We start from the raw sequence: 16498 nt of genomic DNA on the forward strand, positions 1-16498 counted from the left end.
TGTCTGAGCTCAATTCAGTCCAGTTGGAGCGTTGAGTCTCACAAGAACTGTGGTTTCGCCTATACACTGTGCAAACCACAAGGTACAGTGAAGTCTACAGGACTGGACAGTCAATGGCCCACTGTCAGGGCAACTGGCAAGGTGAGAGGATGAGGAGGAGGGAAGGAGGGTAGGGGGGGTCTGTGTTTGAGAGACAACAACAAGAGATGGGCATGCTCACACTGTGCTCGTTGATCTGTGAGAGACCCTTTCACTGCCGGGGAGGCTTCAGTTCTAAGCTCCGCTGGCAGTGAAAGGGTGTTCATAAGAAGACGGATTAAGACACAAAACTCAACACAATGAACCTGTTCAAGAGTATGCAACGCTACACATCCTTCACTGAACACTTCACAGGTCTGAAAAGTGATTACGAGTCACTACTATGATGATGATGATCATGCAGTCTACTTCAGTTCTGGTTGGGTAAAGATACACAGGTTTCAAATGTTAGGGGGAAACACCCTCAAGCTAACAATGTAAGGTTTGGGATCTTGACCATCGCTGAAATGAAAATTATTACAAACAGCTACAAACAGAGACTCAGAGACATCATCTTCATGCATTTTTCTAACCTAATGAAGGAACACGCACAAACACCACACACAAAAAAACACGCCAGGCATTCCCCTTTACTCACGTAGGCAAACTGTGTTCCTGATTGTTGCTATTTGGAGGAAATGGCGATATACAGGATTAAACTGGGCAGACATGTTGAATAGTGAGGGAACTGGTTGGCATATCCTAACCTTTAATACAACATGGTCACTGAACATGGATACTTACAGCACTGCTGTCCTTCTTGCCTTTGTGTGAGGAGGCCACAACAGCCAGATACTGGATGACCTTCTTGGTGTTCTCCGTCTTCCCAGCGCCGGACTCTCCACTAGAGAAGGAGGAAAAAACGAAAAGGGGATGAAAAGATGCGAGGGGAGATATAGTGTGAGGGAATGATAATCAGCACTGGCAGGTTCTCTGTTCACAGTTGAATAAACCAGGTTAATTGAATGGAGATCATGTGCAACATTTTTTCAAAAGATAAGATTTTTCTTGGCATCGCTGCCTTCATTCTTCACAGTCGACTGTGAAGAAATAACCAAGGTGAGAGAGGGGTGTACGACATGCAACAGACTATTTTCCTCTGACATCACACATTTAGAATGGGAAGCTCAAATGCTGGGATCCAGGTTTATAAGGCATATACACTGAAAAATCGGACATGTTTTAATTTCACTGCCTCCGAACTGACCAGCAACTGAAAAGACAATGGATGGATAAAACCTGGAGGGTCATGGGACCATGTTTCAATGTTTAACAACATATCTGACAGCACAGAAGCTGTGATTAGACAACAGCTATAGTTTGCATTTAACAATGAACTGTAACATGGTCTCCTCAATGGAGAAGACAGTTTAATCCTGAAATACCAATGCATCTCTGGGACACAAGTATTGAAGCCTAGAAGTAAAGTACACTGGGATCTGGCTAATAATCTAACGCTAAATGCTGAATCTAATGCTAAAGTGCTTGATGTAAACTGTAAACTCAAATCATAGGATTTGAGCTTCCCACCTTGAGTGTGATGTCAAAGGATAACAGCCGCCATTTGAATATGGTCTATAAAGATGGTTTACTCTTTTCAATAAATGTCTACCTGTCAGCAGCACAGAATGAATCGCCTGCTACTTCGTGCCTATCCAAAGCCAGTGTCTATGTAGCTTGTAGAAACTTCATATGACATTTACAAGACTATTATGAGAGTTTTATGACAGATACCCTCAAACTGGTCCGACGTGTCAAATATCATTAACACGAACGTTTTTTAAACAGAAGCCAGAACACTTCACGTCTGTCTTTTCAGAGAAATGATCTCGGACACTCAGGCAGACAAAGTTGAACGATCCCAGAGCTTTCAGCCAGTAGTACACAGACACATTCTCAGGTATGGGGCCATAAAAGGCATGGGATGCTCTCGATGTTAGGGGCTTGGCAGCTCTGATAGGAACCTAATTACTCTGTCCTGTTCAGGTCCGGTTAGGACACACGACATCCAGGCTCCTACTGTAGAGCAGAAGACATTTTGATGGGACTTTTTTCCGACAGATGGTCCATCAAACTGTCTCATCCTGCATGCCCTGCATATCATCTGTACTCGTTTCACTTACGATTACAAGAATATGTGAAAAGACAGAGTGGAGAACTTCATTTAAAAAAAAAACAACTAAATATATAAAAAATGTGCAACCAGTGATGGAGTGTGGGGGCGGGTTTTCGTTTGTGTCACTTCAGGCTTCTGAAATTTAAATTGGATCTCGTAACATTACAAGAAAAAACGGATAAGAAAAAACCCCTACAGATAAATCAATTATTTCCCCTCTTCCATATGTGTGATACATTTGAACCCACTGGAGAATCACAAAAGAGCAACATCCTGCCACTTTGTGGCCACTATATTCATTCTATCAGTCCAGTCTTTCACACACATGCAATGAATACTAAACAAAGGAAACTGCTGACCCTGCTGAGATGCAGTGTCAACATCTCGAGAATGGATTTAAGTTTGCTCCCAGCTATTTCCCATGGCAAAGTCCTGCTACTGTGTGGCAGAATCTGAGGAATAAGATTCCTGCAGAATAGTTTGTGTCCAAAAAGTACAGTAGAAACCCTTGTGGAATCTAATGCAATCCAGTAGAGAGGTTTCACTTCAATTGTATTTCAGCACAAATCCCCTTTTTCCATTGTGATAGTGTCATACTAGACAGCAAAATTATTGGATTTTTCCATATTCTTTTTTATAAACAATGTCCTAGTCTCTGACTGTATATTAAACAAGCTGGTTTAAAGTAACTTATTACTTTATATAATTAATACGCTTTTCAAGAAATATTGTATGTTTTATGTTATAAATCTGTCACTTGGATGATGTATTAAATAGTTCCATAAAAAGCATTAAGTAGTCCAAACTAAATGAATTCACATATATGCAGAAAGCCTTTCTAAAACATTGTCAGATCATTTCTTTTGTATGAGTAAGTTAAAAAAAAAGACAGAAATGTTTTACAATGTTCTTTATACTACTACTAAGAGTTTTCCTCCTCACAGTCGTAAGTTATAGTCGGTGGCAGTAAATCCTATTCAGCACTACGCCATAATTTCCATACCAATCAGATGTAGTCCTTAAATTGAAATAAAAAAGTATAGTTACACAAGTCTTCTATGACAATTAACAAACACTGAGTTTCACACTATGAAGATACAAGGCCTCTGTGATGAACTACTGTAAAAGCACTCTGGCAAAGAACATACTCTGCAATTAAACACACACACATACATGACATTCCATGTATCGCACCAGAAACATTTCTGCCATATATGGCTCCAGAGGCCGGCTGAGGCTGAAGCTCGGCTGCTGGCTGCTGTGCCTCAAAGTGTGTGTGGACCTGACGGACAGCGAGCCAGAGTTTGTGTTTCAGCTCGACTGTATCACATCACTTACACTTCATCACTTTGGACAGTTTCAAAGTGAGGCTCCGAATATGTTTTGTCACATCAGCATCAAAGAGTCAGTTTAACATGTCTGTATACCTAACAATACCTAACAACAAGTCCACACACAGACGGGCATCAATTCAACATAACCTTTCCGCAATCTCGCTCTGATAAAGAAGCTTGAGAGTTGAGGAAATGGACTGATGTGATGATCCTGGCATCACTTCATTTAGAATTTTAAAAAAGATACTTGAGGAGGAAGAGCCCTAACTCTCATTTCCTTATTTTATCTAACTCAATGATAAAAAGTAAATATTATCATGTTAGCTAGCCCAGGGGTGGATCCAGGGGTGGCATCAGGGGGGCACTGGCCTCAGCTCAATCTGATTGGCCCCTGAAGTGCCCTTTTCCTGCCAATAGTCTTTTTCTTTTTTTAAAATAAACCAGTCACTTACTAACAAAGCTCACAATAAATGAGACGTATTAAGAATATAAATATTTTTAAGCTTTTTTGAAGGACACAATATGTTTCAACAAGGACAGATTTTCAAAATATATTCAATGAACTTTGGCTTTGCTAAAAGCTATAGAGCAAACAGTAAACAAGGAATGATTTAAATGTGCACCTTACTGAATCAGGAATTGTGCATGGGACATATTGGCCCCTCTATGTCAATTGTGGCCCCTTGATGGCCCCTGATTTAGGATCTACTGCTCATCAGCTAATTTACAGTGACTGTAGTGGACTCAGTGAAAAGAAAGTTTATGTTCAATATATATTACATAATGGCTCGTTTCTGTTTATTTTATGCTCAAAGTAGTTTTTTCCTTTCTGAAGTTATTCTCCTGCTGTACAGTTACAGTAGAAGTGGACTGAAATAAACATAGATCATAAGCCAGTGAGAAAAACAAATGTGAGAAACTAGGAATGAATCCTATAGAAAAAGAGGTAAATACACTGTTTTCGAAATTAATCTAATCATACTTACACGCAACAATTATGAACATAACAAAGCCTACTAAGCCATTAAAACATACAAAGGACAAAAAAAGATAAATGTATTTGTGTTCTTTGAATCAAAATCCAAAGATTATTGCCTGACAAAAGGAGCCTGTCTGTCCCTGGATTTCCAATCACCCTGCCAAAGTTCTCAAGAATTAGCTTAAAATAAATAAACTGTCAGAATGGAGCCCAAACATTTGGAGATCTAATCTGGTTCTCCCATCAGGACGCAGGGCACACTTCCTGACCGAGAGTCTGTGATGAGAGCAAGGCCACGGCCCCCAGGGAGAGCTGCGGACGCATTCATGCTAATTCACTTGGGCTCCATTTAATCACATCTCAATTGCACAGTGCGACAAGCAGGAAAAACCGAAGAAAACAGCCAACAACGTCCTCAAAACAAACACAAGAAAAACACATACCACTGTTAAATTATGAGTGATTTCTTGGTGGCTGACACTGTGAGACCAGACAGGAATCTTATTTGTTTAACTATGTGTTTACACGATCATTATGTAACTGTTCCTCCACACAAGCACAACGCACACACAGACTTTGAGGTGACAGATGATCACTTACGTGCAGAGGATGGACTGGTCCTCGCGATCTGCGGAAACAAAGACATTTTACAGAGTTAGACGTCTTGTATGAAAAACTGATTCTACAAATATGCAGGGTGCAACACACAAGTGAGTGTGCAGATCACTCTATAAAAGCAGACAGATTAGGTGGTAAATCAAAGGAATCTGCAATAGCCAGATTAAATATACATCATTTTTATTATGTAGCACAAGAACATTCACAGGACTTTTCTTTTTCCCGCTCACGCTTGGCCAGAGGACATTTGTACAGTTATGCCCAATAGCACAGTACACTTAATAAAGATCACAATAAAGACCAGTCTGGTGTAGAACTTAGACACCAGCTGGGACTCAGTTCAAAGCTCATTTGTGAAGGCTCCCCCGTGCCTAAATAAACATGTAACTCCCACAAATACTTAGATTTCTAACCATAAAAATCAACTCAGAATGTGCTGAGCAATGAGTCATTATATTGACTCCAAAATACTCCTGGGAGAATACACACAAGTCCATGTACGGCTATTTTGTAACTGTATCCTTCATTACAATCCAGCCCTGGGGGAGTACAGGGAGTAATGCTGAATGAAAAGATAACTGCAGTCAGACATGAAAACTCTCAGTAAGTGAAACCTTAAAGCTGCAAAACATTTTTCTTAATACAGCAAAGCATCGAAAGCTTCATACTGTCATTCACTACAAACACACACACACACACACAGACAGACACACACCCTTATTCCGACTTTCTATTGACATACATTCATTCTGGACAGAGCTAACCAAAACCTTATGCCTAACCTTACCATTACCATTGCATATATATCCCTAACCTTAACCTAACCACAATTCACATCTTTGCACTAATCTTAACCAAGACTTTGAAAATTAAGTTTAGTCTCATTGGGACTGCATGTCTTTGGTCCCCTTGAGGTGGACTGGTCCTGTTTATGCCAGAAATGGTCCTACAGATGCAACAAAATGGGGCAAAATGTTATGAATATCTTTGTGAAGCTGATTCTGTCATGGGGACAGTAAAAAAATCTAAATCTGATCACATGAAAGTTTCACTGTGTTTTTTCTTATGCGGTAACGTACAGTAAACACTGGGAGCACAGAGGGACAACACATCAGCTGCTCGAGACACAAACACTCTCTTTGGGAATTTCACATTTTTATCTCCGGCACATCAAAGTCTGAGGGAACATTTTCCGAGGAGCGGAATTTCAGCCAAGACTGGAGGAAGAATGTGTCGAAGCTGAGGAGAGTTATCTGGATTTGCTGTAGCCACGCACCACTTCCACTTTAATGTTAAACGACCTGCTTCATTGGCCACTTCTTCATGGGAAAGCCTTCTAATGCAGCAACAATAACAGCTTCCTGTCAGCCATGTTATATAATACATGTTCAAAGGGCTTGATAGATGTGCAGTTTTATCCTCAACCTTTGGTAACCTTTTGGATGAAAACATTGATACTTACACTATCTCAGAAACAAGGATTAAAAACAAACATGTCTATTAGAAAAGTGTTATCTTATTTATTTTTTACTGCAGTTAGCATCAGTTAGCACTCATTTTGCTCTTTTCTGCTCGCTTGACGTTGGGCTGTGTACGTGAATTTGTCAACTCGCTAGTTCATCATCACAAGTTAGCCAAACACCTCCATGTGATTATATACACATCATGCTCGGATATCGAAAACTGCGTTGGCTACTTGCTTATGTGTTAGCTTGTAACGCTACTGTTCTCCTCCGTGAATGCAATGAATGTGAAAACATTTACTGTTGGACCCCAAAAAGGTGTCAACTAATGAACGTCTGTACAGCTGTGTGCACGGGCAGGCTCAGACCGCAACTCGTATTTGTGGCGGTGAATTATAAATCCCACCTGTAGGGGGAGCCAGAATGCAGCAGAGAGTGAAACTTGCGTTGTGTTGCTTTAAAGCTTCACTTTTATGTGACATTTTTGACTTATTACGTGTTTTCTGTTTATGCCTTTATGTTTGTATGTATTAACTGACCGTGCTGTCACTGCTGTTGCTGTTTACTTCATCAGTTTTACTTGCTTGTAAAGCAGCTTAAAGCTGTGTCTTGAATTCCGAAGCTGAATGGGTGGTCTTTGAGCTAAAATATCAATCGCCATTTCATATATCATGACTTGTTTAGTCTGAAATTTAAAAAAAAACACATTCTTGGTCGTGAACAACGTTTCCTGGGTGCCAACAAGTGTGAGATTTTCCTATCAAATGAAAAAGACTTTTATGTTGCAGCTGTATCTGTGTTTCTCTCCAGGGATGTGTTGATGAAGAGTAATCCAAACAGTTTCACAAACACCAATCAATCCTCCCTCTTCTTGTTTACTGGTGAGCCTGTGTTTACACACCATAGCTGTTGTACAAAATACCAACATTTTCTGTGTACTGGCCAAGTAAAACCCTCCAATGTACACATACTCATTAGTGACAGCTGAGTTCTTTAAGTAAGCATTAGAGCATTAAGTTTAAAGACCCAATCATCAAAGAGCCAAACCAGATTTAGGGATTTAAAATGACAATAGGTTTAAAAAAAAAAAAAAAGGAAGTCAGGAAAGGGAGCATTATATTAACAGTCGCTCTGGTTTTACATTATCCACAGATTAGAGCTGGATGTAATCGCAGCTGCTTTTCTTAGGCTTCTGTATTTTCCTTTCACATGATCAGTCTTGTCGAGGAGCTGCCAGAAACCTGTCACATTCATTATCAGTTTCCTTTATATGCTCAGCTTTCATCATGAGTCCGAATGCACTTTCATAACATGTGTGGCTTAACTCCTAGAGATGAAGATGGACAGGAAGTGACAACACCAGTGTAGTGGGTACAGTGGGGACCATGCATTTGGTGTTCTATATCTGTGATCAGTATAGAGTGAATAATATGGACATGAACAGCAGAATTATGCAAAATCTACTGGATGGATTAGCCCAAAACTTGGTGGAAGGATGACGTGCGGATCAAGGGGCAGATCCAGGATGTTTTTCAGTTTCTTTAGCATTGATTTCTCAGAGAATATTTCATTGATCCCAATTAAAAAAAGAATAATTAAGTATAACTAATATGTATGATTATGTGCAATTTGTAGCAGATGCTAATGGGAATTGAGATGTAACTGTGGTTTCATAAGGGGTCTGTCGGTGGAGGAATGCACTAGTGACATTCTAGTCGTATATTTATGTTTTTCTTCTGTAAAATCATCAAAATCATCTTGATTGGGCATCAGTCACATATCAGTGTCAATATTCTGTCAGTGATGCTAAAATTTACAATGAATGGACTGGACTAAATTAATCTGCTGACAGACTTGACATGAAATCATCAACACAGACAGACAAGTGACAAGTATGGGAAGTCTCAGACTGCTGAGAGCTAGTTCAGAGGCTGTAGGAGGAATTTGCTGCTGATGCTGTCAACATTCTCAAATAAAACTCCCACAAGTCCCACAAATGTGTATCTACCAGTATGTATGACAAAATATAATCTGGATTCCAAACTTTCTTCTTTAAGAAATGCATTTTGTACTAGAGGGCAAACATCTCCGCTGTCTTATAAAACCACTTAGCTGTTTAGCTGGCATTATTTTAGCATTATCATCCGTTCGGGTTGTCTATTTTAAGACTAGACCTTCAGCATCTCTGTCTGCAGCCAGAGAGCTGGGATTGCTTGATACTGGACGATCCCACTTTCTCTGAACAATTACTTCCTAACAATTACTCGTCCAAACATCCCGTTTCACAGGAAAACCTCTAAAGTCTCTTTTCTCGCCCCAAGGTAAAAACTCTTTGGTATTTACAGTACACAGACTCAAAGAGAGAGAAAAATGTTGGAAGATTTGAACGAGGAAGGGGAGGTTGCTGAAACAGGAAATGTTTCACGGCCGTCCACCCATCTTTCAATCCAGATGTCAACTCCTCTGAGAGAACATCCTCACGTCAACATGCAGTCCTGTGGGCATGACCCCCTGGAGGCACGAGAAACAGATTCTGTGGGAAACCAGCCCCTCTGAAGTCGTACCACTGCAGGGTTAGGCCCAGAGCCATTTACTGTAAGACACACTCTGCCGACTGTCCACTATCGCCACCTCTACGAGACACTGACTCTGAAACAGTCCATAAAATTATCTTTTAGAATTTATTATGCTATCATTTTTTCATACCTTTGTAAAGAAGTCGCAGCAGAGGGATGGGGCTGAGAGGAAGCTTCTGGACTGCACGTAATAACAAACACAGTTCTGCATTTGAAACTGACAGCACTGGGCCATTTGTGGTTTTTATCAACCACTTTGTGAACATGATAGAGCTAAAAGGCTGCAAACTGTCATCGCCCAGTGAGAAAAATCTAAACTTCTGTCAGCTGATACCACAGCTCACCCACACCAAGGCCTCAAAGCTACAAGCCAACACTTCAATTTGACACAAAAACTCAAGAGGCCAGCAGCTTGCTTGCTTTGTAATGTGAGGGAGGTGTCGACGATTTCTACACCAGCTCCTGTGTTGCTTTGTCATGCCTCAATTTAATAGGATCCATTCATGTTTATTTGAGGATTTCCACGCAGTAGAAGCTGGAGCTTATTCAGGTAAGCACTGGGTAGACAGAGCTACCAAAAACAAGAAGCACAGACAGGAACTGGGACAATTAGCGATGTCTCTTTTCCACCTGATCGGAGTAACCCACTGGACGAGCGGGTAAACATAAAAAGAAACTGAATGAGGCAGGGATGTCACTATGATGGAGTATTAGTGTCGCGTGAGGGGGAAAAAATTGGTGATTTCGAGAACTTTAACATCTTTGAGAACTTTAACAAGACAAAAGTCATAACTTTACAATAATAAAATTGAAAATATCAGAGAAATAAGTCTATTATTAAGAGAATAAAGTCTCTTAATTTAATTAAAGAAGTTATAATATTACAAGAATAAAGGGACAAAAAACATTTGTAGGAAATAAACAGTAAGGAGAATCCACTCATACAAACTCTTGAATCTCAAATATGTTTTTCCCCTTGAGTGGCCCTACTAGTCGTACATCACATAAGGAACATGAGGTATATAAGAATCCCACCTTGCATCATGTTTCTGTAGGCGTTGTCAGTGATGGAGTAGATGTGAGGGGGCACTTCATGTCTTTTCTTCCCTTTGTACATGTCGATGATCTTCTCTGAGTAGATTGGCAGCATTTTATAGGGGTTCACCACGACGCAGAAGAGGCCGGAGTACGTCTGAGAGAAGAGACCATGGGAAAGAACAGGATTTTTAGAACGGTTTGTACATGTTTGTCTTTTTGGTATGGGACAACTGAAAGATGTCAGAAAGAACAAGAAAAGGCAATTATACAGGTGGAAATACTCGAGCAATTCCCATTCAATTTTGTGGAGCTGTGGCGCATGACACAAGGAAAGACCCACTAAATTTGGTTTGGATCCAGGATATATTTTTCTCTTTCTTTAACATTGCAAAGGCCGACATTTGTGTTGATTTTTCTGAGAATAATTCAAGGATCCTGGTGAAAAGAATCAGGCATAGTTAGGGGACTGATATTTATGGGTGTGTGTAATTTGGTGCAGATCCAAATAAAAATTGGGATCCAGTATATTCTAATGTGCTTTCATTTGGTGGAGGAATGTCCTTTATAGTATTAGAATATAGTTCAGTGGTTTTAAGCTCCAGATTCAAGGTTATTAATCAATGAAGTTCAGAATAGATACAAACTTTGTAGTTTACAGTAATGTTACATCCAGTTATGATTTTGTGAGTGTTGACATGTTTTCGGGGTGTATACTTACATATATGAGACCAGAGAAGTACCTCTCACGGATGTTGTGCAGCACGGACGCCTCATTCAGGCAGGTGAGCTCGGCCATGTCCTCCACCTTGCTGAACTTGGGCGGGTTCATTTTCTGGATGTCGTCCTTGTTGACCGTCATCTTCTTGGCGCTATCCGCCAGCTCCACCAGCACCTCGTCACCGTGCTCCTCCTTGATACTGGCCGCCTCGAAGCCGTGCTTCTCCGACGGGATCCACACCAGCTTCTTGGCCGACCAGTCGGCCTGCGCCATGGGGCTGTTCAGGAAGTCTTTGTCGACAAAGAGGAACTTCTCATCCCCGGTTGGGGCCTTCTTGGACATCTTGGATTAAGGTGGAGGGCCAACTGTTGAGGGCAACAAATGGAGGGGATGAGTGGAGCAGAGACAGAAAGGAGGCAAAAAGCAAGGAGGGAAGCAAGGAAGGAAGTAACATAGGAAAGAACAGGCAAACAGGAACAAAGCAAGATGGGAAGGCAGGAAATAAATAAAGATGAGGGCAAGAAAAGAGAAGCACAATACTATAATGAAAAATGTCACAGCTCACACTTTGTATCACGCATCATAGATGAACAAAACCCTCTTTTCTTTTAGGAATAACCGACAGCACAGGCTTATCCAAACACAACAGTAGATGATGAGTCTCCATTGGTGGGAGACATGCTACAAAACTTGTTTCATCCATCAGGGAGTCCTTGAGTGCAGTCCTTCTCGCAGACCTCCACCCCCCCCGACCCTACACTTTCACATACAACACCAGGGAGACATACAAACAATTCCCTCCCTAATTTAGATACAGAGATTGAGGCTGGGAAATTGATATGAACTAAGTGACAAACACAAGTACATTTTGTCTGCAGCCAGAGAGCTGGGATGGTTTGATACTGGACGATCCCACTTTCTCCTGAGCTCTCTGAACAATTACTTCCTAACCATTACTCGTCCAAACATCCCGTTTCACAGGAAAACCTTTAAAGTCTCTTCTCTCGCCCCAAGGAAAAAACTCTTTGGTATTTACCGTACACAGACTAAAAGAGAGGAAGAAAAGTTGGATGTTTCACATTCACCACCAGGGAGACATACAAACCATTCCCTCACTAATTTAGATAGAGAGATTGATGCAGGGAAATTGATTTGAACTATGTAACAAACACAAGTACATTTTGTCAGCAGCTTTATCTGAAATATCCCCAAATCTTTAATACTCACTGTCATGTGCTCATACTCATAGGCATTGCTTAACTGACATCAGTCATTTTTTTCCTCATCTTTCCCCCCCTCCTCGTCTCTCTCTCTCTGTGTCTCCCTGTCTCTGTGCAGGGAGGCTTCAGTCTCGTGCTGTGATGACCATATATGGACCCCTTGTCTGGAGCAGGACTCTTTTCTGCGGACCTAAACAGTGAGGCAAGTGAACTCCCAAACAAAGCCCATATAGGGAATAGTATGTCTCTCGCCGGCCTCGTCGTTTACTCCAAAATGATAACAGTGGGGCAGCGAGCCTGACGGGGGCCCGGAGCTTTAACTATCATGTCATTTTTAAATGCAGCAGTGAGAAGCTGAAATATGAACAAGTGTCTGGGACTCTGGGAGCCGTACCTGCGGTGGGAGGCCATGCAAAGTGCAAACAGTAATAAGCGCATATGACTCCTGACAAACATAAATAAGAAATACAGCTTTAGTAAGTGCTTCCAATACATCCCCTTGTCCTGCACTACACAAATCCATCAGCAACCTAACTACACTGTTCCAGTAAGGAGGATATAACTGTGAAACCGTGTTATGATGTGTGGGACTGGATGAGCCTCTGAATTACGGACTGTCTCTTGTCCACAGGCTGTTTAGCCTACTCACTTCACACAGACTGGCCCACAGTTTAATTGAGTAGGAAGTGGGAACAATATAAAAAAAGCCACTGAACCTCCTGAGAAAGCCCATAAATGTACCAGAGGGACGAGCCAAACCAAAACCACGAGAAACTACTGAAACATATTGTATGAATATGAACTCAACCCAGAGACAGACGCTTCCTGTTTGCCCCACAAAACTGCAAAGCCAGTGCAGCGAGGAAACAGGGAAGGGACCAGCTGATACTTTGATGATCGGCGATTACCGCAGAAAAGAGTAAACATGGCTTTTCCTGACACTCCTCCAGAGCTGCCAGTCAACTTCTTCCTCCTCATCCCCCCTTTAACTCTGACCAGCCTGGCTTAATACCCTTGAAAAGCTGCCCCCCACCTCTTTCTCTCTCTCTCTCTGTTGTGTCAACACAGCTTTGTACTCAGCCGGTGTGTTGAAGGCAGGTGTCTGAAGTGGGGTTGACAGGATAATCGGTTGATACCTACTGACTGGAAGTTTAGAGGATGATAAGGGGAAGGAAGGGGTTTGCTCACATGCACCACACTAAAAACTAACTCACAATAACACAGCAGCTCCCCGTGCAGCACGCACACTCACTGACCTCCTCAGTAAAGTTAAAACACTATTACTGTATTACAATGAGCCCAATATACAAGGCCATTATTTTTAACCCTCCATCAAGAATAATAAACAAGTGGAAATGTCACCCCTAGAGACTGCGTGACCTCTCCAAGAGAAAGGGGTCGACCTTCAGGGCCTGTGAATGATTTCACCCATTTCCTCTCTCAGCAAATATTCCTCCTGTTATCGTTTCCTTAACAGCCCTGACACGTTTCGATTTCCATGCCTCCTGAGACTGTCAAAGACCGGAGCATGAAAATAATGAAATCATGCAGACCAAAATAGACTTGAATGACAAACACACTTGATTTGTCCCGTTATGGAAATGCTTTTTGGCTCATGGAGAAGGTCGGCGACTGCAGAACTGGTCCGTTCAAATACGAACAGGCTCAACACATAACTTCTCTTTCAGAGACACGTTGATGTTAAAATGCGAAGTCAGAGGTGTTTTCAGCACAAGCACTGTTTGTCTTGGCAGGTTGCCACTGGGTCGTGCCCCTGACAGAGGCATATGCAGTTCATCCTTCGCTGAACTCAAAGTGAGGTGCACATATGAGGGGGACAACCAACGCAGTGACATCAATGATGACTTGCACTTGTAACATGTGAAAACTGTCAGTTCTCACTTCGGCTTCTGCATCTTCAGCCACAAGGTTCCACACTTTGACAGACATGTGCTTTTATAGAACCATATTTGGAAAGCAGGAAAACACTATGGTTGCCATCACGTCTGTTTCTCTGAGAAGATATCCAGACTTAACTTCCTCTCACTTCCTTACTGCAGCATTTATACTGCAGTGTGTCACGCACACAGCGTTATTGTACCGTTTAAAACCACTTTACTCTATAAAGTCCCAGAGACTAATATGAAAACTATCTATACATTATGATGTTTTAGTTCAGTTTATTTCGAGTGTAAGTGTTTACCATCTATAATATTACTTCAATTAATTAAGAAAATTCTAAGTAAAGTTATTAAGTTATTCCAACACAATGTATCATATTAATATGAAAAAGATTATTTCATTCACGAGTCACCAATTGAAGTATTGTTTTTATATTTTGAGGTTCGTAAACTATTTTCTTATTTCAGTGTACTTATACACATTCCATGAATGAAAAGGGAGCAGGAAGACAGAAAATCTCATGTCACCTGCCCCTTTTATACAAATAACATAAAGACAGACTGATATCCTTTTTGATTTCCTTTCTTTTCACACATCACAAAATCAATTATCTATCATCATTACATAAATATTATTCTTATTAAGTTTAGACACATATTTCTGCAATAACTTTCTTTAAAAGAAGTGATAAAATAGCATAGTCAAACTTGTCAACAACCAGGTCATGTAATAACTTTCTAAATAATGCTTTTTACAGACTGGCACAAAAGTAATATTCAGGTTTTGCTTGAACGAACTCTTGTTTTAATTTGATTACTTACAACATCTAGGGGAAGAAAAGCAGACAACAACATAAAACCTCTTCCTCAGTTAAAGTTCCAGACTTAAAGACATCAAACTTGTGAAAGTGCTGTTGGACAAGTGCAGCGCAGCAGCATCACTGCTCAGACGACAGCAGTGCGCGGTCAGTGCCATGATACTCACATGATGAGCAGGAATTAGAGTAGAGGGGAGCTGTGGGTTTGGAGAGTCAGGGTCGGGAGCGGCCGGCGATGACGAGGTTTATACTCCAAACACGACCAGTCCAAATGACCCCCGACCATTTCACAGGCTTAGCATTTAAACTGCGCACCGCTGTGTCAGGGTGGAGCTGCTCCAGCGGACCCTCCTCCAGCATCTGCAGGAGGCAGGACATGCGCACTGAGGACAGGGCAGGTTCAACGCTGAGGCACTGCAGAGACTCGACACAGATCTGAAACACTTGACTTTACTTTATACTTTATATATATATTACATTACATTACATTACGTTACTTTACATTACTTAACTTTGCTTTACTTCATTTTACTTTACTTTACTTTACTTTACTTTACTTTACTTTACTTCACTTTACTACATTTCAATACATTACTTTACTTTAAGTTACGTTACGTTACGTTACGTTCAATTTTGTTACGTTACTTTACTTTAATTTACATTACTTTACATTTCAATACATTGCTTTACTTTAGGTTACGTTACGTTAAATTCAATTTTGTTACATTACTTTACTTTAATTTACTTTAGACTTAAATGCAATGTTTGAGCTGGATGCCACATTATTCTCTTTCAGCATGAATTGGTCATGGTTAAGGTTAGCGAAAAGGTTTTGCTCTGACTTTGCATAATGAATGGAAGTCAATGCAAAGAATATGTGTGTGTGAGAGAGAGACTCAACTAAAAGCACAGATGTATCAACAGTTAATAGTACTGAAGTATCAAGTATTTGTTCTGCAGTAATATGCCCCTGTGATTGAAGCCTGTATCATTATTATATTAACTTATAACAAACTCTAATGTGGAATATTTATATTTCATGATACCACAACGTGTAAGCAGCATTTTACTGTTGTAGCTGAGCAGGTAAGGCAAAGTATATTTGTCTACTTTACAGTTAGGATTTTACTTATACTATACCTGTACTTATATCACAGTCACACTGAACAGCAGAGGTTTGTTATGTTAAGAATATTGCTACTAATATGTATAGGCTTTGCTTTAGGTTACATTTTTAAAACTGATCTGGTAACATATTTTTCACAGCACAACCATGACAGAGTGACAATGAGTCAACATGCACCAGAATCCAGCCATCGTCACTGTCACAAGACTAAATGACTTCTGTGGTATTTCTAGTTTTATATACTGTAGATTAAGAGCATCACTTCTTCTTTCACTACCGATGTATAAGAGAGATACTGTGTTTTCATAATTGGTTGCCTTTTTTATTCAGATTTTATGATATTTTATTGGTCTATGAAAAGTCACTGAGGTATAATGGTTCCTTGCTGAGCTAAATGTTTTGTTTGTACCTCATTAGAAACAGTAACAGTTCGGTTCAGACGGTTTTCTTACATTTCAGCATCTATGTTGTTATTGCTCAGGATCACTCAGTTTATAACTTCTCAGGTAAAAT

The 16498-nt window shown here is 40.6% G+C and overlaps 1 protein-coding gene across 3 annotated transcripts in view; it reads right to left on the reverse strand.

The window, feature by feature from the left end:
• myh11a (myosin, heavy chain 11a, smooth muscle) overlaps nt 1-15161 on the reverse strand; it is a 33402-nt gene extending 18241 nt beyond the window's left edge. For 2 of the 3 annotated variants that reach the window (XM_035177330.2, XM_035177348.2), the window contains exons 1-6: nt 15027-15161; nt 10921-11285; nt 10200-10356; nt 5108-5135; nt 823-922; nt 677-703 (exon numbers count right to left, since the gene is read on the reverse strand). In XM_035177330.2, coding sequence (XP_035033221.1) covers nt 677-703; nt 823-922; nt 5108-5135; nt 10200-10356; nt 10921-11262 — 654 coding nt within the window. In that variant the 5' untranslated portion in view covers nt 11263-11285; nt 15027-15161. The remainder of the gene's footprint in view (nt 1-676; nt 704-822; nt 923-5107; nt 5136-10199; nt 10357-10920; nt 11286-15026) is intronic. The other variant, XM_035177340.2, reaches the window with a different exon arrangement.
• Nucleotides 15162-16498: the final 1337 nt, after the last annotated feature.

This window comes from Hippoglossus stenolepis, chromosome 2, assembly GCF_022539355.2.
Source record: "Hippoglossus stenolepis isolate QCI-W04-F060 chromosome 2, HSTE1.2, whole genome shotgun sequence".
NCBI lineage: Eukaryota > Metazoa > Chordata > Actinopteri > Pleuronectiformes > Pleuronectidae > Hippoglossus > Hippoglossus stenolepis.